Source organism: Geospiza fortis, unplaced genomic scaffold (genome assembly GCF_000277835.1).
Source record: "Geospiza fortis unplaced genomic scaffold, GeoFor_1.0 scaffold403, whole genome shotgun sequence".
Classification (NCBI taxonomy): domain Eukaryota; kingdom Metazoa; phylum Chordata; class Aves; order Passeriformes; family Thraupidae; genus Geospiza; species Geospiza fortis.
In genome coordinates, this window is record NW_005054336.1 from 2,886,979 (window position 1) to 2,912,423 (window position 25,445).

The 25,445-nt window shown below is 36.8% G+C and overlaps 2 protein-coding genes across 5 annotated transcripts; one reads left to right on the forward strand and one right to left on the reverse strand.

Moving 5' to 3' along the window:
• Positions 1-236: 236 nt before the first annotated feature.
• On the forward strand, positions 237-7,401 carry CUNH1orf146 (chromosome unknown C1orf146 homolog). Its single transcript, XM_005422125.1, has 4 exons — positions 237-305; positions 5,994-6,019; positions 6,741-6,819; positions 7,282-7,401. The coding sequence occupies exons 1-4, from the start codon at positions 237-239 to the stop codon at positions 7,399-7,401; spliced, it is 294 nt and encodes a 97-aa protein (XP_005422182.1).
• GLMN (glomulin, FKBP associated protein) lies at positions 4,134-25,445 on the reverse strand. 4 transcript variants are annotated; one of them, XM_031057914.1, is made up of 20 exons: positions 25,411-25,445; positions 25,120-25,228; positions 23,781-23,839; positions 23,196-23,321; positions 21,684-21,803; positions 20,557-20,665; positions 19,127-19,373; positions 18,557-18,656; positions 17,349-17,536; positions 16,818-16,871; positions 15,998-16,028; positions 15,549-15,638; positions 14,979-15,020; positions 14,816-14,889; positions 14,417-14,501; positions 13,533-13,642; positions 12,323-12,386; positions 10,126-10,249; positions 8,661-8,743; positions 4,134-8,531 (listed from the first exon to the last, which is right to left on the reverse strand). In XM_031057914.1, the coding sequence occupies exons 3-20, from the start codon at positions 23,817-23,819 to the stop codon at positions 8,424-8,426; spliced, it is 1,794 nt and encodes a 597-aa protein (XP_030913774.1). In that variant the 5' UTR covers positions 23,820-23,839; positions 25,120-25,228; positions 25,411-25,445; the 3' UTR covers positions 4,134-8,423. The 4 variants fall into 4 exon arrangements, with proteins under 4 accessions (XP_030913774.1, XP_005422127.1, XP_030913773.1 ...); XM_005422070.2 differs by having other exon boundaries at positions 23,781-23,904; XM_031057913.1 differs by having other exon boundaries at positions 25,092-25,228.

Here is a 25,445-nt window from a genome sequence, read left to right on the forward strand (position 1 = left end):
CGGCTCCCCCTTTGCTTTGTCCCCTCCCGCAGGCGCCGCGGCGCTCCAAGAGGAACGTCCCGGCCTCCTCTCGCTCCTGCCGGAGCTCCGCTGGTTTTTAATCATTTCTGTAATGTGTCTCTGTGCTTCAAACATCTCACCTCATTAACTGGCGGGAAATATTTGTCGTCTCTCTTTTCCCAAACTTTTCAGAAGAGACACCTCACTGCAGAGCTATTAAACCACTGAAAAAAAAAATGACAGAAAGTTGTGGGCAGGAGCAGACAAGGTGGATAACAACGGTCATTATGAGCACAGCTCTGCAGGTAGGACAGCCCTTGTCAAGGCCAGCATCTGACTCACTAGGAAAGGCTGAAAGAATTTCCTATATTATGTATATGTAAATATTTTATTCAATGGCAATGAATACAGTTTTTTCAGCATAAACCAGATATTAGTCTGAAGCTGCTTCTATTTGAATACTGGTTATTTTTGTGTGCAACTGTATTTTCTCCTAGCTACTTCCCTATCTGTTTAGTATTCTTGCCACCTGCAATTCTGAGTTACACTGCTTTAGGATATTCTCCTGACTCATCGTTTTTGCACTGCACTGATGCCTCTTTCAGCTTGCTCTATAAATAATACCATCAGAAATATTGCTGAATTTTTTCTGAATTTCTCCCCAAATATTTTAATTTTTCCTATGCAGTATCAAATGGGGGTAGACAATTACCCTGTAAGTACATAATTCCGTTTAAAATACTGCATCTTATAGATATTAATATATATTTTTTATCTGTTAACATCAGAAGCCTTGACTCTGTTCCCAAGTAAAGTGAAAGGGTATGTCAAGGAGCTGGTAATTAGCTTCTGCAGCTGAGGCCAATTTCATGCCAGCTGGAGAGAATTTAGAGGCAAGAGAGCTTTGATTCACAAGCTGAGATGTCTTATGCTAGCTTGGCTGACAAGGTTATCACCCCATCTCTGCTGTGTAAATGGGTGAACTATAGTGAAGTAATTCCTGAATCACCTCACTTTAAAGCCTATACTTACTTGCCTGCTCATTTTGGAGTTTACAGCCTGAAAACTGTGTGTGTTTGTGCCATAATATGGTGGGAGGTAATGGATGGCAGTGATTTCATCAGCTATACCAGCATAACTCACTCCTACCCCCAGCTCTACTCAAAACTACTGCTCTTAGTAAGGCCTCCTCATAAGCAAAGCAATGGAGGGAACTGAATACAAATCCAAAATGGCTTTTTGTTACAGCCACAATACACAGAGTATCACCATACCATTTCAGAAAGCTTTAAGCATTCACCCATACAGAGTAACACCTTACCACAGCAGAAGGCTTCAGGTGTCAGCCCATACAGAGTAACATCATGTTACTTCAGAAAGCTTCAAGCTCTGCTTTTCTTGTTCTCTGTCCCAACCTTTTATCCCCTCGTGTTGATGCACTGCACCTGTGTGCCCTCTGCTCCCTTTGGTGGTTGCTCAGTGCCCCCGGGCACTCGATGGCTCATCGCTGTCAATGCTGCTCACCTGCTCCTCACAGCTGTACCCACTGGGGATGAGGCTCAGCCCAGCCCCACTCCCAATTACTACAAACTCTGTTCCTACAATTTAAAAAGCCACTTCACAACTTACTGCTCAAAACTTGCTACAGTGTAGTAGGCTCTACTGATTTGTACCCTATTCCCCCACCTTCACAAAGGTACAACATCAGTTTAAGACTCCTTTCCCTGGCCCAAGTGCCTCAATGGCAGAACTGAAGTTCAAAAATAGGTGTTTCTTGTTAAGGAGCTCCAACCATGTACCCTATTCAGGGCCTTGACTCAGACCATCTCCCCTGCTCCCTGCCCAGGCCATTTCTCTGTGCTGCCCGCCACACTGAAGTCTCTCAGCTGTTTTCATTAGCAAATTCTATCTGTGTGCTCTCACTTTCTGCATCCTTCTCACTGTCAAGATAATTAAATAGCATTAATTACCCAAACAAGTAATTGAAATCTGCCTACCAGAAACTCTCTTTCAAAATTTGAAATGTAACCTACCACTGGTAGGTTACATTTATAACCCCTATCTGCACTCTTTTTAGCCCTTCTATTTTCCTGTATTTTTTGCCTTTTATTACTATTAACTATTGCAGGGTTTTCTTCTTGCTCTCTGCTTCCTACCCAGGACTCTTCAGACACTAGAGGGTGATCTTGCCTTCACTGTGCTTTTTCATCCCAGGTTTGGTCTAGTTCAGCTTCAATTCAACACATTGTCCTGAGCTTTCACTGAATTGTCCATAAGGTCCTGAATGTAATTAACAGCTGCATGTATGCCAGGAAAGCCCTAGTCTGAGGGAGGATGAAGCCACACACAGCAGGCCATAAAAAACACCTCTTGAGGAGTCTGAAACACCCCCATTAGAAATTTTTACTCAGTGTCACGTGGACTTAAAGCTCCTTAAATTGTTTAGTATTTCAGAAATACTTTCCTACTGGTCTGGGTTTTTCCAGCTAAATGTGTGGTGACACAGCAACACCTCAAGATTGTGGGATGCACAAAGGCTTGTATTGAGCTACTCAGAGATTGCATGCATTACACAAGACATACACCCTTCCTCTTCTTGCTGTGGCAGTTAGCACAGCACTCAAGTAGAGCCAACCCCCAGAGCAGCCTCTGAACAACCCAAGTGCATTGCTGAGCCACCAATTCCCACTAGCATGGCTGTGAAATCCTGGATGGGTTGGGGAGTCTGAGTTGCACCAGGACTGCTTCTGCTTTGGGACAACAGCAGTGACTGCAAACTGATGCTGTTACTACTCTGCAACGGGGAGCATGGGTCAGTCTCCTTTTCTGCAGAGCTTGGCTTCTCAGGGCTTCCAGATTTTGGCATCTGATCCAAGAAATCTCCCGGGAAGAGCTCAGCTGTCACATGCTTTTTTGCACAAGCAACAGTGAAATTTGCACTCATATATTAGTGCTTCCCTGCCTGGCTGGCCAACGGCTCTTACTGTTTGCTATCCCTCAAAATTAAATTTTTGGTTACTTAAGGTCTTTCTAAAATCTCCTTCTGAGTTCTCAGATAATATCTTTCATTATCTAATGAAGGCTGAGATCACTGCCAAAAATGTCTTGAATGTCAAAAGGCCTGGGATGCTAATGCTGAGTGCCAGCATGCTGCAGGGAGAGGGAGCAGCCACGAGCTGTGAGACAGCCTCTCCACCTGAAAAGAAAATATGCTTGGACACCTTTCCTTTGCTACTGAATCAAAGGGTTTAAAGAAGCCCTTACAATAAATTGCTGCTTGCTGGAGGAGCCCAGCAGCCATCCTCCCTGCAGAGTCTCTCTGGGAGCAGGATTCATGCGTCTCTAGAGACTGGAGGTGATTGCTCACTGCTTATGGCAGGTCCTAGGCAGGGTCTCAGGAATACCACTCAAAACACTTCCAGAAGCTACAAGTGAAAATTGATTCTGTAGATGTTTGGCAGTGGTAGAGAAACAGAATTGTTTTGTCCTGAAGGATCACACTGTACATGCTGCCTCCTCAGGAGTATGGTACCTGTTGGAGCTTAGTGCATTTGTTGCCAGTGTGCAGCTTTGCCACTATGTCCAGCATGATCTCATGCAAATTAATCACTCCCATGTATAAATTCTCCCTCTGTACATAACCATGGTAATGTAATGACCCTGCATCTTTGCACTTGATAATAAACTCTCTGGGGACAGGGAAGGTCCCTTGACTAGCTGGCTTTGCGTTACCACCTCGCATTTGAGATCTGGATTTGTTTAGACTTTTTGGTGTTAGCTTGAAGCAACTTGTTTTGCAAGGATGAGTTTCTGGATTTCCATGGGAAGTGGTGACTCTGTCATCTCCTGCCCATCCCCAGCTTCTATCCTACACAGGTCTCCCTTAAAAAATTATTTAAAGCATTTGTTTATTAATAGCAAATAAAAAGAATACCAAGTGAATCAATCTGACATATCACAGGTAACAAAAGAGGATGTTCCTCAAAACATAGCAAATAAGATTCCTTTCAATCACTTTAGGGCTACATAGCATAACTATTTAAATTATTTTTTTCCAATTGCAAAATTAGACAATTTTCTTAGCTCTATAACCATTAATAGCAAATAAAAAGAATACCAAGTGAATCAATCTGACATATCACAGGTAACAAAAGAGGATGTTCCTCAAAACATAGCAAATAAGATTCCTTTCAATCACTTTAGGGCTACATAGCATAACTATTTAAATTATTTTTTTCCAATTGCAAAATTAGACAATTTTCTTAGCTCTATAACCATATTTTCATGGTAATTTTCAAAACAGAGCAGGCAAGTTTATGTCATGAGAAAAGGCTGTAGTGTAAAGTGCAGATTTTTTACCAGCTTTTAAAATGTTTATTTGGAACAGCATCTGTTACACTGTGCTAGAACAATTAAATAATCAATGTTATTTTACACCAAAAGTATAAAATTATATTACAAATTGGTTTGTTTAAAACTTTTATCTCTGATTTCTAATGAAGTCTGAAAATTTGCATATTTTAGTACATACCAGCTGACAACAGTGATCAGATTGTGCTCCATGCTTGTAGTCAGAACCATTTTCTTGTAGGTACAGTAGCCCTAACTGCAGTTGGTTGTCACTGTTGGCCTCAAAGAAGTGACTATTCTAATGAAGTCTTTGATCTTTACCTCCTTCAGTAACTAGCACCAGTTCCATTAAATCCTGGGCATACTGCCAAATGCTGATGAATAAAGAGTGTATGAGATGAAATGTAAGAAATCTATTACCCGTTCGTGAAAATGTTGTAAATTTTCATGAGAGGTTTTAAAAGTTCAGCCACCATTGAGCAAGACCACGTTATTCAGGCGATGGCAATGCCAATTCTCAATCTACTTTGTGGTTATGAACAGTGGGTTTTGTGCACATGCTGATGACTAAAATGTGATGTTTTGGAACTGCATTCCATTTGGCAAGTTGGTAATTTTATTGAAACTGATTTTTTTTTCATTGCAAGCAATATCAAATTGATGTTGATAAAGGACAATTACATATATCTATATATTTAAATGCATGTGCCTTTTTTATTTCCTGGCAGCTTGAAGTTCTGCTACTGTTTGTAAATCACTGACACCTTCTCCTGGTGGGGTTGAAACTTGTGCCATATTCTTTGAAACTACAAGTCACCTGTTGGATTTGTTAAAAAACAAAGTCCCTTAGTATTGCCAAGTTGTCTTCTATTACTGCTTATCTATGGTTTTGCTGCAGTTGGGAAGGATTATTTTTTACTATTATTAACAAGAAAACTACAGGAGTCTTGTTAACATGAACACTTTATGTAGAGTTGTGTATAGCAAGGAGGAAGTGGGAGAAAAGTAGTGTTTATCATCATAGCTTGAATGAGCATTCCACAAAAAAACCTTAGTACATCTGTATGGTAAGTTTTAAATACCTTGGAGGAAAGGCAAGACATGTTCAAATGACCAGTATTCTGTCCACACAACACTAAATTTAGACCTGCTGTTATTGGAAGCAAAACTATTTCTAGAAATAGATTTTCATGGATCTGGGTAAGTACATATAATTGTTTCTTTGCTGCATTTTGTTCATTCATGCTTTGTTTAGCCCATTCTGGTATGAGCAAAATTGCATCAATTTATTTCCCTAATCTCAAAATGTAAATCCAACCCTTGTTCCTACATCACATTTTAGCAAAACTCACCAGGGACCCGAGTGCCTATGCTTAGAGAAGGACAGTGCCTGTAACATTTATTTTTGCTAATTAGAAGCAAGGGCAGACAAGTTCAGCTGAGATACCTTAGCAGCAGGAGGTCCTAATGTGAATGACTCCAAGTCATCAGCCAGATTGCAGGAAGAACAGGTGGCGGGCACAAGGGGAGGTCACAGGGGACTGTGCAACTGAGCAGCTGGGCACTTCATCTGCATTATTTAAATTCTTTTTGGTTATTTAAAATTCCTCATTCTTTGCTGTGAAGTCCCTCTCCTGTTTTAGCTCTACAACAGAAAACAGCAGCAAAGGTAATTCATTGTTACAACACACGTAAGGTGCAATTCTTAGGGACAGGCTCTGTGCTTGCCTAAGCTTTGATGCCTCTCCTCCATAATCTCACTGAATAACAACTCATGCTACTATTTTAAATCTTCAGATCCCCTTCTCCAGAATGAATGCATATTAATAACACTATTTATAGAAAGAAATAATTTTAGGTTAAAGTATTGAGTGAACAAGTCTTTACATGAAATAGTGGAATTATCCCATTATCTTAATCGTGTCTGGAATACAGGTTGTTTTATTTATAGTACACTACAAAGATTTAGTTCAAATGCTAAAGTATTTTTAGCAGTGTTTTTAGATACTTTGCTGTGCTCTTCCACAGCCATAAAAACAACTCAAATATTTTTTACTGCCACTGAGGAGAGCCTTCAGCAATATCACAGAAGAGGGTTTAGATCTCTCTGAATGTACACATGCTTAAGAAGTGCTGATTGATTGTTGAAGAGACCTAGATAAAGAAATGAGCCCTTCCAAATCCCACCTAAATAAGTGGTACAGAAATGGGACAGATGGCTTTACAAACAGCATGAATGCTGCACTTGCCTTTCAGAATAAAAGCAGCCTTCCCTGTAAGTAAAACTGCACACTAAAAAGCTGTTTACTTCATGTGGGAATGCTGTTTGAGTTTCATGGGGTAACAAATTAAATATATACTCTAAAAGTAACCTTATTTATTTTGTGCAGATTCCTGGGCAGCAATTTACGTGTAATACCAGTTCATAATCCTGCCGAAACTGTTAAATTAATGCTAACTATGGCTAAGGTAAGTCCAGTTGCATACACTTAAAAATATTAGTGTATTACTCAGGCATAGCCAAGAACTATAAAATACTTGGTTTTCCTTAATGGAACTTTTTAAGTTATACTGACCACAATCCATTAATACACTAAGGTAGAACTGGTGCTCTGATGCATTAGCTGAGTCTTTAAACTACTGTTAAAGGTAACTTAATAGCTCTTAATAGCATCTAAGAAAATAAATCAGATATCTAAGAGCTTGTTTGGCTCCTATTTACCACTGTTAAGTTAAGATGTCTTCACTTACTGTTAACTCCTGTTGAAATACTATCACCTCTGTGTACAGCATTCCCGAACACCTACTTGAGAACACAAAAATCAAATTTCACTGCTAAATAATTTTGCATTTCTACTATTGGAAAAATAAAATCTTGAATATTCTATTACCTAATGTCATTTTGTTCTACTCATTTTTCTTTTCTCTAAGGTAACTTCCAAGCCACAAGCAGATGATACTCGTTGCAAAATAGAAATGACAAAAGCCCAAATAATAGAAAAAAGTCCAGTTTGGAAAATGCTTCAGGAGTACCAATCGCACCGTAATTAACTTAATATTTGGTTTTTTATTCATAAATAGAGTGGCTACATTTTAAACAAAATATAAATGTTCTTAAAAATATAGCTTCATTTCAAAATACTACAGACAACATATGCATTTGGCATGAAAATTCATATTAAATAGCTATACAATGAAAAATAGCATACTTGACACCAAATGTGCTTTCTAGGGAGGGAAAAAAAGTGGTTTAGCTGCACGATAGGAAAGTCATCCTTATTTTTAACTTGGTTCTGACCTTCGAGGCTCATCTGTTTATAAATAATTCCCCAAAAAATTTACTATGTCTTAAGGAAATCTGTATGATTAAAGATAACGATGATCAAAACAATTCCAAAATACAGGTATCCCTAAAAACAGCAGCTGTATGTATGCAACCTTACACTGTTTTTTAAACATAAGTGTTATCTGTTATAAGTTCTAACATCTTATTTAGCTCAAAGTTGTTTTTCTTTAAACCTGGTTTCCTTTGCCACAGTGTTTGTACTGTTCTATAGTGTTAGCTATCTGTACCTTACAGTCCTGTCTGCAAATAGAGAAGCTTGTTTGTCAACATTAAAATGTGCTAATAAAAATATCTTTTGCTTAAACAGGGCTTTTTAATTAATGGTTCTTCAATCACTTGGTAAAAATCTTTGTAATTCACAACACCAGTCAGCAACTATTACCAACAAATTCTGAAAATTAAAAAAAATAAATGCTTAACCATACCTCCTTGCCACAGAGAAGAATACACCTGGTCTTTTTTTTTTTTAGTTTCTAAACTTAAGAAAAAGCATTAAATTCTGAAGAGGAGTAAACAGACCATATCTGCAAATCACATGCAACAAGAGCAAAAGAAAATAAAAAAAACAGCAATGAGACTTAGGAAGAGCAGCAATTGCAGTTCTTCAGTTCTTCTGGAAGCCCCTCTAAACTGCTCTTCTTTACAGGGCCATAGCCTCCTTTGCAACTGAAGTCTCATAGTCCAATGATCCTGTCAGGAGTATGTTAATCCAAACACTTCAGCTGCCTTAACTATTCTCATCCATTACAGCTTTTGTTTTCACTTCAATGAGTTCTTCTACTCGAGCTAGAACACTTTCTATTAAGTCAAATGTGAAGAGAGCTGAGTGTAAAACCTGAAATGACAAGAAAGATAAGTGTTATTTTTATTAGATTTTTTTACCCATTTTATATTTACTTTTGTCTCCACATTGAAAAATAAAAAGTCAGTACTTCTGAGTGACTGAAGGGAAGTGCAAACTCACTTGAAGCTGCATTCCAGTAGTCATGGCAGGCATCTTTTCACCACTAACAGTTACAGAGCAAACTGTGTTAGAACTTTGTGCCTCTGTAGAAGAAAACATGAAGAAATCAACATGACCCTTAGCATGATAAGAATATTTAAAATATCAACATTTCATGACAGTAATTGTTAAGAACAGAAATCATGACAAAACACATGACAGAGGGTGCTGAACCTTAAGAGGAAGACAGTTGGAGTTGGGTGATATCTTTATACGTTGTATAACACACATTTCTACATTACTAAACAGGTAAGATCTGCAACTGGACTAATTTTATAGAGCTCACATGCTCTCCAAAAGGAAAAATAAAATGTTATCTGGCCCGGCTTTGATACATTTTTAGTATTTCCACATCCAGGGAGATAGTAGGAGTTCTTTAGCTTGACTTAACGAATCCAGACATTAAATACTTATTTTATTAAGAAAAGGCTGCAGGCTTCTCTGTTTCAGACAGATTACTTGCAGCAGGCTAAACTACAAGGACAGGTCTGAAAAATAAGGGAAAAACCTCTTACATTCAGACCACATATTTGAAATTCAATGTAATGCTGACAAAGATTAAACACAAGGGAAGAAAGCTAAACCATTTACTGTTACAATTTAGATGTTCTCTCCCAAACTCAAATTTCTTTATATTTTGTCAAAGGCTAGAGAACTGTAAGAGGGACTTAAGAAAAAGCTTCCTGATTAATTCTGAAGGATTTGCTTTAGAGAGATATCCACAGGTTGTCTTGAGAAAAAAAGTCCCCTTCTTTGCTTCATAAGTACATAGTTTGCAATGGAAGAGGATAAGACTAGAGGCAAAAAGCTGTATTGACATTTTTAGTAGCAGACATAAATTCCTTGGGCTATCTTAATTATACTGGAGACCACAAGGAACAGAGGATGTGACATACAGAGAGATTGCCTAAAGCAGCTACAGCTCTTGTGCCCCATGCAATGTGCCTGCTTAACCCAGAGCAGAATCTGATTCTGTGTGTCAGATAAAAAAAAAATAATGTATTTTAAAAAATGAATGTAATGCTTCAGGCTTTAGAAAGCACTGTGACTTATTTTTTCTCTTGTTAACCCTCCCACACCTAGTTTGAAACCTAAGGGTTATATATTCAGAGAAACTTTGTTTCTCCTTTGTAACATTAAAATCAAAAGTATAAATGCAGAACAAGTTCTGAAGGTCTTCATGTGACAGTTCTATCAAGTTTCCATAAGATTTACTATTGTGATGACAGATAAGTTCAGATTTTTCTGACCAATTATGAAAATTTTTAATTCAGCAACTACTGAATTATTATTTGAAATTTGGAATAGTGGCAATAGTTAAATAAAACCTGATCTATGCAGCATTCACCAGTTCCTCATTTCCAAAGGATTACCAAAGTTTCTAGATATGAACAACACTAAGAACAAAAAACCAACAAAAACTGACCTTTTCTGTTTTCCTTCTTATTTTTAATTTCTGCTTCATAATGTGCTTTTGACATATTGAGTCCTACACGCAGTGGTTTTAAGAAATTCTGCTCTATCTTGCCAAGTGTGGTCCATACACCAGTCTAGTCAAACAGAACAGAGAAGGTTACAAAACAGTTTCAGTGAAGCATTGCAATACTAAGCTTTTGAGCACCAGTTTTTTGACTAGTCTTTATAACATATACTTCTGTGCTGGGAAGAAAAGAGAAAAAAATAATTCAGACTCATGCATTGAAGCATGAGCAGCATTGTGATGGGTATTTCAGCTCCTCTTCCTCTCCCCTACATTATTTGTTGATTGGCTGATGAAGCAGTCAAAAAAAAGGTGCAGAGGTAGGGAGGACCGAGTGTGTAGGCTGGTAACTACAGCAATGGAAATGCACATTTTCAGCTTGTTCCTGTAAGCAAAGCTGAAAGAATCTGGATGTGTTGGAGGGGAGGTTCTAGGCCCTTCCTCAGGCTAGAATCTCTACAGCAAGTAAATGGCAGATGTAGGCTCCTCTCAGATAATTCAGCAGCACAACAGAACAAATATTGAAATTAACATTCCTGAATTAACACTGTATTGTGATGTCAAATGAAAGTTGTGATAGTGTCATGCTTCCCCATTTTCTATATTGCATTTTAAAAGTACTGTAGGAATGTTACTGGATATGCTACTCTCCCATCCTTCAGCAAGGCAGCCATAGAGACAATAAATTTCTCCCAGCTTGACACGGTCAGAAAGCAGGAGTTTACAATAATGGCATTCAGGAACCAGGAGGTGCAAGGGAAAGATGCTCAAAACCAAGGCTGTTCAGGGTTACAGAGAGGAAAATAAGCTTGGGTTTGCTACAAACTGCTGTAGAAGGAAACAAATCCAAAGACACAAAGGCTGCTTTGTATATAGGAGCCATTTATACAACTCCTTTCTTCAGGCAGTATCCTCACAGGGCAGAATAAGGACAATAAAAATAAGAATTTTCAATTTTAAATACAGTGAATCCACTAACGACAGTGGAAAATTCACCGATTTTTAATACTAGATGACACTGTTAACAGTTCAAATAAGAACAGTAATTACTTCCACCAGAATGCAGTTTTAAAAAGGAACTTTCTAGAAAAATACTTATTTTTAAACTTGATTAATGAAAATGCTTGCTACACAGCAATCAAAATATCTGAACTGACATGGAAGGAGGCATTTTCTTTCTGCCTCACTTGCACTGTATGAAGAGAGACAGGGAAGAAGTCAAGAAGAACTGACAGAGGCTAAATTTAAGGGAAAATCTTCAGAAGATGTGATGCTATTTTTTCCTCGAACTGTATGGACATTCTTTTTGCCAGGTACTAGACAGCACTGTTAGAGCAGTCTACTATGTGTAGTTTTTTATTAATAATAAAAGAGGAATTCTTACTTTTCTTACAAAGCTATGTATTTACATGTAACTGAGGAGACCACTATGAGTACTTAAATAGTAATCACCCCTTAAATATAACAAACAGATACCAATATTAACTAGTAAATAAATAGTAAAATAAATAAATAAATAGTAAATTTAGTAAAATAACTAAATAAATAGTAAATTAGAAATGCACCCACTGAAAGCTATTTTTGCTTTTCATTTTCATTACAGTTTCAGCAATCAGTACTAGTTATTTCACTGTTATTCTAATTAGATTAGTAAAATTATTGGGTACTAACAAAATTATTCCTAGATCTCAAATTAGTCTAAAAGTGGATCAGAATTTTTTTCTGTATTTTAGAAAACAGTAAATGATATTGTTGTGTTATTATTGCTATAAAGACATCCAGTTGGTGGTTTGAGGGATACCAGCAAATAAATAAGCAAAAATAACAATTTTTTCATGTGGGAATACTTGTTGGGTATGTGATTTTGTGGTGACATACTCCATTGTTATGGAGACAGATCACAGCTCAACAGGCAGAGTAAAAGGATTAGTTTGTTTACAGGAACAGTATCTGTGCAAACAATTTCATCAAAACAAAGGACCATATCACATATTTCCTGATGTCTTAATAAAAGCATCACTTCTGGGGAACTAACCATTGCAAAGAAAAATGCAAAACCCACGTTTTTTGAATCAAGGATAACAGTGTTGATGTGAATCCATGTCTTAGCTAATCAATCATTTTCAAATCAAACAGTACGTACTTGATTGTCACTTTCACAATCCTTAATGACTAAGTACCTCAGCAGATTCAGTGATGCCATAATCCTGTGAATTACAAACATACAGATACCTCTTACCAGGATGGTAATTTTAATTGTCCATTAGCCAGACATGCTGGTATGGAGAACCCATCTGTACAAAAAGCAACCCCCCATCTTTGGAGCAGTACAGCTCCACCTAGAGCACCGCAGGTAGTGATGTCCATACTACAGTTCACACTTTGCAAGTAAAACTGAAACTGCCATCAGATTGCAGAGGGCTGGTGACTGTGAGGGAAAGAATCCTCTCAAGAGACAGAACCTTATCACAGGATTTATAATATGTATCACTGGTGATTCAAAGTTGATTTGAAACTAGTGTGACAGTTTTCTTTATTACTGTACTGAATTTTTACTTTTGAGTGTGCTTTTTAAAATATTTTCTTCCTTTTGTTTTACCATACTTTTGAGCAGATTATGAATTGTTTTTTTCCAGATAACAAGTACAGTTAACCATCATACCATAATATCATACATAACCATCATACTTCTGGGCTTTTTAAGCAGGCATGTGTCCATCTGGACATTATCTCCCCACTGATTTACAAGCACAAGCAGCATCATATTACTTTTCATATAGGAAGACCTACCCTATATACACAAGATTTTTCAGACACATTTCAGTTGTTTGGGTTTTTTTTAAATGCAATTATTTACTGTTCAGGTGGATCTGTAATCTTACTGATGAGATTCTGGATTCCCAGTAGCAATGTGTGAAACTGCCTCAAAGATGCCTTGCACCGTAGGTTGCATCTAATTATTATTCCCCTGTATGATATTAGACACCACACCACATTGCTTTTATTCCTTCAGCTGCTTCTGCAGAGAGCTGACAAACCATACATTCCTGAGGAAATAATGCTTTACCTACTAGTTATGTCATTTCACATCTGAAGTCTTACATCCCTGGGGAATGGAGGAGGACATCCTTTTTTATTGTTAAAAATTAATACAATGGCATTGTGACATTCTTCTATGCAGAGCTGGTTAAAATAAGTGACCCTTTCAATTTCTAGTTCCAAAACCTTAAAATACATTGATGCTGTCACCTCATTAAGTACATGACAGCGTACATCACTGTACTAAGGTAGTTTAAAGTCTTTTTTAATAATGAAGAAAGAAGAAAAAGCTTGTAACTGTGCTTCCAACTCACCTGTCTGAGTTTTGCAGAAGATCAGTCTCAGCACCTTCTGGAAGAGAAAGTACTAAATCTAGAAGGGAGATCAGGTGATGTCCTGTAAACCAAAGGTTGTCATACTCCTTCTGAAAAAAAAATAGAAAAAGTTCAGCTGAGTGCAAAATTTAGGTCTTAAATACTGTAACAATAACTTGCATAAAACAGAAAAGTTAAAAAACCAAATCAAACCCTGTAAGAAATGTTTTCTAATATTGACCTGTGAGTAAAGTACACAAACCAGCCTCTTTATAATTTTAATTTTTTTGTCAGTCAGGAAAGAAATGGACGAAACATAGTAAGAGAATTCTGAAACTGCATAGTAAAAGGTTAATCATATAGTTTTAATTAATTTTCCCAACTTTCTGGCATAATTATTATAAAATATGAGATTAAAATGGCTTTGATCTAGCCCAGCCCTTCCTGATGGATTTATCATTTGCAAAGCACTCATAATAAAATGCTGACTGTCATCATAAAAGCAAAGAAAAATTAATAATTCTAACTGAACTGTAATATTTTAATTATATTTTAAAAATGAGGAACTGTGGGGATAAAACAATATACTGAGCAGTTCCACTTTACGAAATAAATGTATTTTCAAGCACAGAAAAGGTAAAAACTTATTAGAAAAATACAGTAAGATAGTGCCATTAAAAATACAACTGTATATTTATAACCTAAATATGCATAGACAGAAAAAGCCAAAGTCGTGTTTTTAATAAAATTTTCTATCTTATGTGTTTTTTCAAAGTGGATTGTTTTTAATGTACCACTAGTAGTTTAAGCTGTAGACATTTTCTCAATGTCATACTGACAGAATTTTGAGATGACAACTTGGTTTTTATTGGTAACAGCCTCACCGTTACTGCTAAGTGAATCTGATCCTTTATATTCTTAATAATGTATCCTTCCACACCAGCATGGTTGCTTGTCTTCAGTAAACACCTTCAAACAAACAAAAGAAAGATATTATCTCTTTAAAGCTGCCCATAGAGTTAGTGAATGTTATCTAGGTTTTGAGCTAAGTAGGAGTTTTACCACAGAAGAACAGTATGACTATGTAACCTTTAAACACTGGCTTACATAAGACAGTTAATTTTATATGAGGCAATTGAAATTCATGATTTATCAAAACATTAACATAGTAAAATTAATGTGGCTTATCAGATGGAAATTCTGTCAGAGATCAATGTATTGATACAATTAAGATACACTGGGGCTGAGATTACACAAACTACCTTCGGTGCTTGGATGCTTACCTGAATAATGTGTATTTTCCTTCTGTATCAAACTTGTCTATGAACAACTGCAAAATATTTAAACTCTTCTTTCTCTAAAGAAAACAGAGACATTTCAGATGAATTCTAAAAAAAATAACTCACTATTCAGAATCCAACTGATTCTGTAGGGCACTTAACATACCATATGCTCCATGGGACAAAGGGTCATAATTTTCACCAAATCCTGCAGTCAGAGAAAAGAAATACAATTTATAATTACATACAGATTATTACGTTACATCACACTGACTAAAATCTACTCAAGACTTTAAAAAAACAAACCAAACCAAAAACCCACAGAACACTTGGGAATGTCCAGGGAATAAAAGATTCAGAGAAATTCATGCTTGCTTCAGTGGTCAGAATCCCATCTGCAAGAACACTATTCTTGTGCTGCTGGTTCCAGGTATGAAGGTAGCCAGGGCTGGCAAGGAGGAGACAAAAACGAGCAACCACCACCTTTCACCTAAAGCTGTGCCCACCTGCACCTTCAGTGACCTGCACATACACTGGGTGCGTTTTAATTCTCACTGGAACTTCATGCTGCAGCAGGTAGCAAAGACAATTCTGCATAGCAAGACACTGAAGGTTTCAATTGAACAGCACAGGTGTGTAAAGGCCCAGTAGGATGCCCTCTTCTTAAACACCCAGAGGACAGCTAGGTATGATTTCTAATCAAACTTGAAGACTCCTGTACACTGCTTCTTATTACCTGAGGTACATTAATAAAGCTTCTGAGTTCTAAATAGTGATGGAGAAGGCTGTTATCTTCCATTCTCAATAAACAGCTCTCAAACAGATCCTGCAGGTGGAGAAAAGAAAGATGTCAACAGCATGCACATATACAGGACATTATCAGCTTAACATTTCATGGCTAAAACAGCCTGCACTCAGAAATACTCGTTCAGATATTGCAAGTTCCAAGCAGCCGCAATTATAAGTGATAGCTGTAATTTAAACATTTATGCAGGACTGTAAAGTTTAATAAATACAGGTATTTGTATGACTGAAAAATACTTAAGCCTCAAAATATTCCCAGAACTATTATCTGAACTATCATTTATACCTGTCCTAGAAGGACAATCAAAAGTTTTACCATTCCTTAAACTGAAAAAATAAAACATTCTAACATCAAAAATTTAATTTAAAAAAACAACTTACAAGTCCTTTAGATAATACAGATTCTTCTGTTCTAGAAAAAAAATCAGATTAAATTGTGAATTAAAAAGACACTTGTTATTTCAGAAGAAATAGTAGACAAGAGGTCAACAAGAACTTGTCCCTCAACAATTTTCATTCCATTTTTTAGATATAGAATCTTTGTTACTCTTCCCAAAGATTTTTAGAATAAACTTGCTGATGAGAAACTGAACATGAGATTCATCTCTTCACAGTCAAAAGTGACTTTTTTCCCCTCAGTATTTATGCATGCTCAAAAGCAGTGTCATCTCCCACAGATATTGAGACATTGATTACCAAAGAAAATGAAATGGGAAGCAGTCAGAACAGGAAACTTGCCTTCCACAGCAGTGCTAGAAGCTATTTGGTAACACTGCTGCTTATGGAGGGTGAAATAATCACAATATATAGTAAAGTTTGGTTTCCTTTAGAAAACCTGACATTTAATCATTTTGCATATCATGTCAGAATACATTCAAATAAATATTTTCACAATAGTTGCCTTTAGTAATAATTGTTATAGAAGGGCAAGTAAGTACACACTCTAATTATTCTTGATGTGTTTAAACTACTAATTTTACATTTTCAGAACAAAATTTTTAAAAATGTTATCACAATACAAGATGAATCAATACATAAATGTTTAGACTACTTCTGCTTCTCAGTAACAGAAGACATCTTGTAGTGAAACTTGCCATTTTAATGCTCAAGTTTATAAACCTCCTCTGAACTTATCAATATTTCAACTTTGTTTTTATGAGTTACTGTAAAAGATCACACTATCTAGACCTGCAAACCCTACCTTTTCAGCAGCACTTCAATATGTGTCATATTGCACAGCAGAAGGTATGAAGGACTAGAAGAGAAGAATCCAGCCATATTAAACTGCATAAGCCATATACATTTGCACATAATTAATATATTTGACAGGATTAGTACTCTTTTAAAAAATAAAATCTCTTTCTAAAATTATTGATTTTTAAATAGACAAAAAATTGTAAGTCAAATCACTGTTAAGAACTCTTATGGGAAAACTGTCTATAAATATGTAAATGAACAATTAATACACATTAATTTTCAGCACATGACTAATCATAGTAGTTTCTTTTAAAGGACAGCTCATCTAAAATTAAACCACACTAGACTAATCTGCAGGAGTATGTTCTTTATATAACATAAGTTACAAAAAATATAAATGCTTAAATGTTGACATAAAATTAATACTGCTGAAATACAGTTTTCATTCATAACTATTCACAAATAAAGTCCTCTTCCGCTCAGAAAGAATCTTCAAAGTACACACTTACAATGAGCAAGACAGAATAGTTCTTACCTAAAAACCACTGGAAGGCATTCAACACCAAAATGCTGAACAAACATCAGGTATGACAGACATGCCAAAGAATCAGCAGAATTCTTTCGCTCTATGTCTGCAAACTCCTGATTCTCCCAGTGTGGACTTTTGCCTTTATGATGTACAAACACTAAAGGTATCAATTCTCCCATATTCCACAAAATGTCCTAAAAAATGAAAACAGACTTCCTATAGTTGCCTTTAAAATAACTGTATGCCAATTAAGTTTTAAAGCTCTAACTGTATTTATATACATTCACTAGTACAGCATGCATATAAATTAATATAAATGCTTGTAATATATAAATTGTATGTTTGTAATATATCAATTAATACAAATATGTAGTATTTATTATATATGCACAAACACGCACAAAAAATCCTGGAGGAAAAATAACTAGTGTTAGAAAAATGTTACTAAGATAGCAAAGTCAAGCACACAGAAGTTGGCAAAAGAGAGAATGAAGACCAACTGCAAACTCCTAGTTCAGCTCCCTTATCCCCAATGCTAACATTGAGTAACAATAAATTCATGAAAACATTATGTTATAACACGTCTGTGTTTTTCAGATCACAGAAAACTCAGTATTTGGGTTTTTTCTCACTAATCAATATGGAACACAACATTTAGCTGCTAAAGGCAAGCCCTGATTTAAAGTTAGATTTGCTTTGTATGGCCTTTCTTTCTCATGATGCACAACACAAGGAACCCCTAACATTTGTAAATGAGAAATACTACAGGGGTTACCCCCTCACACCCTTCATGTGGCTGAGGACATACTGTAACTCCTCTTGAACATTAGAAAGAAACAGGGAGATCAAGGTCAGCTCACTATTCTGGAGTTGTCCCAACCCAACATCCAGGATGGCCCATTTTGGAAAATTAGGATTATGCAAGATGCCATACAGTCTAAGCATGACTTACTGACCTTAGCTTCAGCTCTCACTACGTAAAGCCATAAAAAGAAGTTTATTGAGAAACAGAAGAGAAGGTAATTCATAATTAGCATTAAAAACATGATTTCAGACTATGCCCAACAGGAAAGGCAGGATATACCTTACACAGCCCATTAAGTCACCCCACTAACCAATAGAGAAATCAAAATGAGCACTAGAACAAATTACAGGCAGTGGTGAACTGGACCACTGGCTCTGCACACACTGCAATTCACTTCCACTGCACTCACTGTAATTTCAGTTGCAAAATGACGAAAAGGATGTTCTTCGATGCCCTCAAGTTGTTCCAGCTGAGCTGCCAATAATGGGTATTTCAGGCTTTGCATACAGCTGGAAAAGAAAGGGGTGGAATAAATCACCAGTACAGTCATAAATACGGACTACGATAGTGTCATTGATAACCAAGAATAATGCCTATATTCATATCAGCTGCTGCTATTCAAGGTATTCAAAGGAGAATTAAAAAATAAAAACTCAACATCTCCTGTAGAAGCATTACTTAGACTTCACCTCCAGACTATGATTCCAACTCACTGCTGGAAATTTGAGGAACAGAGGAATACCAACTCAGCTTCACAATGCAGCAACTAATTTCCATTTTACCATTTCCCTCTACTAAACAGAAAGAATGAATATATAAGATCTATTTAGGGTTTTTTTGTCAAAATACCACATTAGTTAGATATATGTTGGCAGCATTGTAAAACACTAAAAGATTATTTATTTGCTACCTATATAATAAATGTACTATTAATTTTGTTAAGTTACAGGAATATATAGCACAAACATAAAATGCTCACAATTTTATTAATTCTTCTTTCAGCTCCATGTCATTGTATTCTGATGACTTTTCCATATTTTTAACAACTTCACTCACAAAAGGTTTAGCAAAGTCCACCACTGCATTGCAACATTGACAGAGACCAAGTTTATCTTCTTGTATTTGTTGTTTTGTATAAGGTACAGGTAAGGCAGTGAGCTGATTCATAATCATGGCCAATGACAAACCCACTGAGTAGGCCTTCTTGTTCTGAAGTTTCAAAAGCACTGGGGGAAAGAAAACAAAAAAAGGGAAAAGAAGAGAGAACATTTTGAGACATTGAGTTATTACTTACTTAGTAGAGGAAAACATGAAGAAAAACAACGTGACTAGGAAAGAAAACATTTTGTTTTCAGGGAAGGAGAGGGACTGACACCTGAAATCACATGAGCAAATCCAGCAAGACTAAACATCATCACCTAATTTAATATACTGTAGTTAACAAGGCTATGTATTTGCAAATAACAAATATTAAATCTGGCACACATTTCAATGTTCTTCCTTTCTCCACAGCACCAGGATGAGGACTAAAAGAATGTTTTCTAGAACTGGGCTAAGTGAAATAATACATATTTGACCCAGAAAATGCATTTATTACTTGACTCCTTTTGTGCTTGGCAAAACCAGAGACAATAGCCCAGTTTTTCTGCTGAGAACTGACTCTGGTTTTTACTCCATGGCAAAAACAACAGACACTCTCCCAGACTGAGGAAGCAGCACCAGAGGCTCTCCATTTAACTGGACTCAGTGCAGACTAATTGCAGATTGGCTATCTGAAATACCACATATTTCTCTTGTTAAATTCTAACATAATACAATAACATTTCCCGGAGATTGCTGCAATCAGACTTCAGCTTGATACACAACACTTCATTTCATCTCATATAACAAAACAGAAACTACTGCTTGTTACCTACTTAGAGAGTGACCAAACCCAACATTTTAAATTTTCATGTGTAAGCCAGAATAGCATTCCCCCTCACCAATAAAGTATTTCAACATGCTTAAATCAAAATTACAGTTTTATACTATAAAAAAATAGAATTAATGTTTTAAAAGTCAAATAATGAAGAATTTCACAAATCCCTGTGATTCCCTATTTCTGCAACAACAGTAGGAGTGCTTTATACCTCTAAATATAACTGTCATAGGACCACATTCTTGTAAATGATGAAAAATAGCTGAATATTGCTTTTTCAACTGATGCTATTAGTTCCAACTAAAATGTTTTTCTAACAGGCCAATATAAGTATGAAATTTATGCCTTGTGTTATTTTGCAGAATATAACAGCCTGCAAAGCTTGTCAGGACAGATTTATTCTGAAACCAATCCAGCAAAGGCTAAACTAAATTGATAAATAAATGAGAAAATAATTTAATTCAGAAATCACATGATAAACTGAATCCCACCTGTCTGCAAAGGCTCAAGCAATAACATGACAGTTTGACACACTTGCTCTCCAGAGGTCTGCTCAATCTGCTCAAGTAAACCCAAAAAAAGTTCCTTTGGATTGCAGAGCTGCAAGAGAGGAACAATGCATATTTTTAAATAACCATGGTCATACTCAAAAAAACAAATCACATGCAATACAGAAGTTCCTGAATGTCAAGAGAGAAGATCTGAACATCTAAGATAAGATTTAAGAAAACAAATATGAAACAGTAAGTACATGCCTACACTTAACATCTACTGTAGAGCATACCTGTGTGACACTTTCATATGAGCTGAAAACATGTAATAGTAAAAACTGACACTAAACCTGATTTGAATGGGTTGTAAAAACCTCAGAGTACCTTTGCAAAGTAATTCTTTGGAGCAGAGAGAGAAGTAGAATTTGAGTGTGAATTTAACTCAAGCTATAAAGTTTACAAGTTGCTTTTGGAGTTCATAAATGAAAGAGAATGAGTCTTTTACAGGTTAAAACATTTTTCCGCTCCTCCATCAGAATCATCAGGTAATGATTCTCATATTGAGGAAGGGTGAATGATTTAAGGAAAAGACTTTTCTGAGTGAATCATAGAATAGAGAACAATAAATACTATTCAGACAGAGATAAGTGGAAAATGGCAAGGTCCTGCAGCACGGTTTTGAAACAACTAAAGAGAGAACATGAAGGGAGAAACCTTGAATTAGATACTAGCAAACACATTTAGCAACATACTCTAAGTTTTACTCAAGCTAGCTAACTCAGGTAAGATTGTGTCCTTCAGATCAACTTAGCTCATTTTCATGTGAAAACCCCACCTCTGATGCTGAGCCTACCACTTCCAAACAAAGAGTCCTATCCACTGAACCTGCACCATGAATTCAGAATTCTCTGTACCTTTAAACTGAGGCGAGGGAACATTAAACTAAGAGCAGCTTACCCAGTAGTGATGTAGATTCATTACGCAAATATTGTCAGAATCAAATTTTATAGATGTTTGTGTAACTGGCCTTCGGCGTACTAGCTTCATGGATTAATTATCTTGAACACCTTTTCGTGCAGAACTCCCCTAACATTGTTTTATCATAATTATGGATTTCAAAACCATACCTGTGCCAACTGATCTAGTATCCTCAGGCAGTGTTCTCGCTTATCATCTTCTTGTTTATACATAAAAATACATCTAACAAGAGGAGAAATGAGATTCCAACCCATATTCTTGATGATAACCTAAAAAACAGATATTCAGAGAATAAACCAAAACTGGATGTCTTTTAAACTCAGAAAGATTGTATATATAAAGATCAAAAGCAACAACAGATCAATGTCCTGGTTGTAACTGTCACTGTCATTGAATATTTAGCAACTGCTACCATAATTTGACACACATTGTATCCTCTCCCCATACCTATAAACACAGCTGTATATTTTGTATAGATTTCTTCCAATTATTGACATGTCAATATATACTTCTAAATGTCCATGACAATACATTTAAAACAGGACTGAACAGAGGAGTTATGCTAAAAGAACACTTGGACAAATTATTCATGAGGGGCTTGAGACTTTCAGTTGTTACTGCTAACTCACAAAATTCAAAACCAGATTGTGAATCCCCTGTAACAGATTATGAACTCCACGTAACATTGCTAAAATATTCTACCCTTCACTTTCTTTCTGAACTTCCTATTTATCTCTTTTCAATTTGGTATATTATGTCAGCATCCCTAATGCCCACAGACATTAGTATTCAAATTAGCATCAGCCTAGTTGGCTCCTGTAATTGGCCAATATTATTATATCCATTTGTGGTAGGCTGATCTCCAACACCAAATAAGCACCCCTCAGCTGCTTGCTTGCTCTTGTCCTTCAGTGGGATAGGGGTGAGAGTCAAAAGAGCAAAACAGGGAAACTACGAAGATGAGATAAGGCCAATGTAATAAGTGAAAGAGAAAAGACAGCAGAGCATGATGGGGAATGCTGCAGATCAACTCCCATGAGGAAGCCAATGCCCAGCCAGCCTCCAAACAACAGCTGCTTTGGAATGGGTCCCCATCCACATGTCTTTACTGCTGAGCACAGTGTTGTATGGTATGGAGTATCTCACTGCTTTGGGTCAGCTGTCCAGCTGTGCCTCCTCCCAAATTCCCTGCTTACTGGGGGCAGAGTGAGAAAGGGAGAAGGCCTTGATGCTACACAAGCACTGATCAGCAGTAGCTGAAACACTGGTGTATTATCAGCACCTTTTTGGTCACAAATCCAAAACACAGCACTATGCAGGCTGCCATGAAGAAAACCAACTCCATGCCAGCCAGACCCAGTACACCACCTGAAATCCCTGTCCTATGGAAGTGGGACACTGTTTGTTTCTCCTCATTATGCTTTTTCTGCTTCCCTTTCTCTTTGCTTCACTCACAGAAGAGTTAGTAATGGCTTTGTTGATATTACCCTGACTTGGGTTTCTGTGAGCTACCCAAATACAGAATTATGTGCACTTAACACAGATTAGCTATTCACATGTACAGCCTTGCTCCACACAGAAAGTAGCTTTTCCTCTTAATTAGCAGTTTTATATTTAATGATGTTCATAAACACTAACATGTAGTGCAAACTTCAACTCACCTTGTTTTTCTCATTTTGAATTACTTCTAATAACTGAGCTGCATATCCATCTTCCAAACACTTCTGACCTGCTACCTGAAACAGATTAAAATCTTCTCCTTTGAAATCAGCTTCTTCCAGAATTTGCTAGAAAGAAAAGATGAATGTTTAACTCCATACTTATCAATTAAGAAATAAGAAAATCCATGCTTTCATTTCAAAATTAAATGTCATATCATTGTAACTTCTATACATTTTTCACATATTAAAAAAGCTACCAAGTTACTACAGAAGACAAGGCAGTATTTCAATAGCAGTAAGTCTAGAGTACAGCATTCTCTTTGGAAGATGTGTTCTCTACAGCTACCAGCTTTTGTTCCTAGGTACAAGAACACTTCCATTTCCAAGAAGCAGAAATAACCAAGCATCTTGGGATAAGCACCACAGAGAAGCCAATGAAACATGGAGGCTGAACTTAGCTGCCCCATGAAGAGTTCTACTAACAACTGACTTGTCTTTTGAGGTCATTTTGGCTTTAATTCTAATATATGAAAAGAAACTCACACTACTGACACTTGTTACTTCTAAGGAAAGAAAACTACTTACACATCTTTGTATTATGGCTTGAAGTTCATCAACTGCCATTACAGTTTGACTGTGTTCTTCTGGCATGAAAATATATTATAAATTAAAGAGGGTAGTACTATATCACACAAACTTAAAACAGAGGCTGAAAAATAATCACATTATCAAAAAAATGTTAATGGAGGAATAAGAACAATCTAGACAAATATTAAGACTACATAATTAGAATAAGGAAAAATTCATTTTTACAAAGTATATACTATATTATTCTACTCCCCATATTTGCAGGAGACAGAATTACAGACAGGAAACAACCTGCACTCTGTGTACAGGGAAACAATTTTTCAAGTACTATCTGGGTCATCTTAAGAAGTGTGAAGGTTTCAGCGACACATGCATGGAAAACTGCAGCTAACACAGAGCAAGGCTGGGCTCACTGCACACCAACTGTGCACACCCATGACACACTACATTTTCTGTGACTATTCTGAGTTCTGCTCAGCCCTGACAGGAACACACTAACCCGATATCTGCGATGTGAAGGCACTGATCCAAACACCACGCCAGTTTCTATCAACAGTCCAGTCAAGATTACATATGCTGTTTCATTTTTTTTCTCAGTGTCTAGATTGGACTAGTTCAGTAGCCTTTTATCTCTAGGTATTAAAATTTAAAACTTTCTTGCTAAAAACAACAAAGTTATACACTTGAGTAATGTCAAGTACGTACCAAGTTTTATGTAGCCAGGACCATGAATTACAAATGCAGTCAAGCCTGGTTATCCTATGTGATATATCATAGCAGCAGTCATAATCTTTATGGTTTTAAGTAATGCCATGGGCCTAAACCTGGTTATATGATCACTATGACTGTCAATTACCCCTACAACTGGTTAATTAGATAACTATTCATCAAAACACAGGCATCTCCATGCAATATCCTCAGCCTTTCTTCTTATGTTTGACCGAATGTGGTGGGCTGATGCTGGCCAAACACCAGCGCACCTACATGAGACAATACACAGATAAAGAACCTACGCAGATGCTCACAAAAGTTTAAAAGGCATCTGTGTATGACCTTTTTTATTCAAAGAATAAACAACTCACTTTCTATTCTTCACGGCCCATTTTGACATCTGTATGTCACTGAAACCTATCCTTTCTAGCCCGTCATTTTAACCAGATCATTACCACATACTTTCTTACCACACGTTGTACTATTTAAGCTTTTCATTTTACAGAATGTTACTAATCCCACCAAAGTAATTTAACATACTTTCGAACCCCAGTACTGTCGCATTTTCAGCCCTCAGTAACTTCACAATGTACTTACAGCCTGGAAATGCGCCCCAAGCACCCACCGTGTTGCAGGGATTTACTGGCTGAACTCGCAGATGGTCTCCGGCCTTAATACTTAATCCGGTTTCCAGCTGAATCTTTTAGGAGGTTTCAGAGGCAAGTGGACAGCATCTGAATCATGTGAAACCTTCTATTAATACTCACCAAACTCCCTCCTAATAAACAGATACCCCGGCCCCTTCTCTGGGCGGTACAACACCCAAGCTAGGACGAAAAGGCTGCCAGCCTCCGCCTGTAAACACACGGCTGAATGAAAAGCCACAAGGGCACTGCATGGCACCGCACCACCTCACCTCAGCCCCTGCCAGAGGAACCCCTCAGCTCCGCG

Excerpts from the sequence above, each read along its gene's own strand:
- CUNH1orf146 (XM_005422125.1), top strand. The coding sequence starts at position 237 with ATGACAGAAAGTTGTGGGCAGGAGCAGACAAGGTGGATAACAACGGTC. Across the intron at positions 306-5,993 it reads TTATGAGCACAGCTCTGCAG|CTCTACAACAGAAAACAGCA; the intron begins GTAGGACAGCCC and ends CTCCTGTTTTAG. Across the intron at positions 6,820-7,281 it reads TAATGCTAACTATGGCTAAG|GTAACTTCCAAGCCACAAGC; the intron begins GTAAGTCCAGTT and ends CTTTTCTCTAAG.
- GLMN (XM_005422070.2), bottom strand. The coding sequence starts at position 23,846 with ATGCCAGAAGAACACAGTCAAACTGTAATGGCAGTTGATGAACTTCAA. Across the intron at positions 20,666-21,683 it reads TACTAGATCAGTTGGCACAG|CTCTGCAATCCAAAGGAACT; the intron begins GTATGGTTTTGA and ends CCTCTCTTGCAG. Across the intron at positions 16,029-16,817 it reads ATTGAAGTGCTGCTGAAAAG|AACAGAAGAATCTGTATTAT; the intron begins GTAGGGTTTGCA and ends TTTTTTTTCTAG.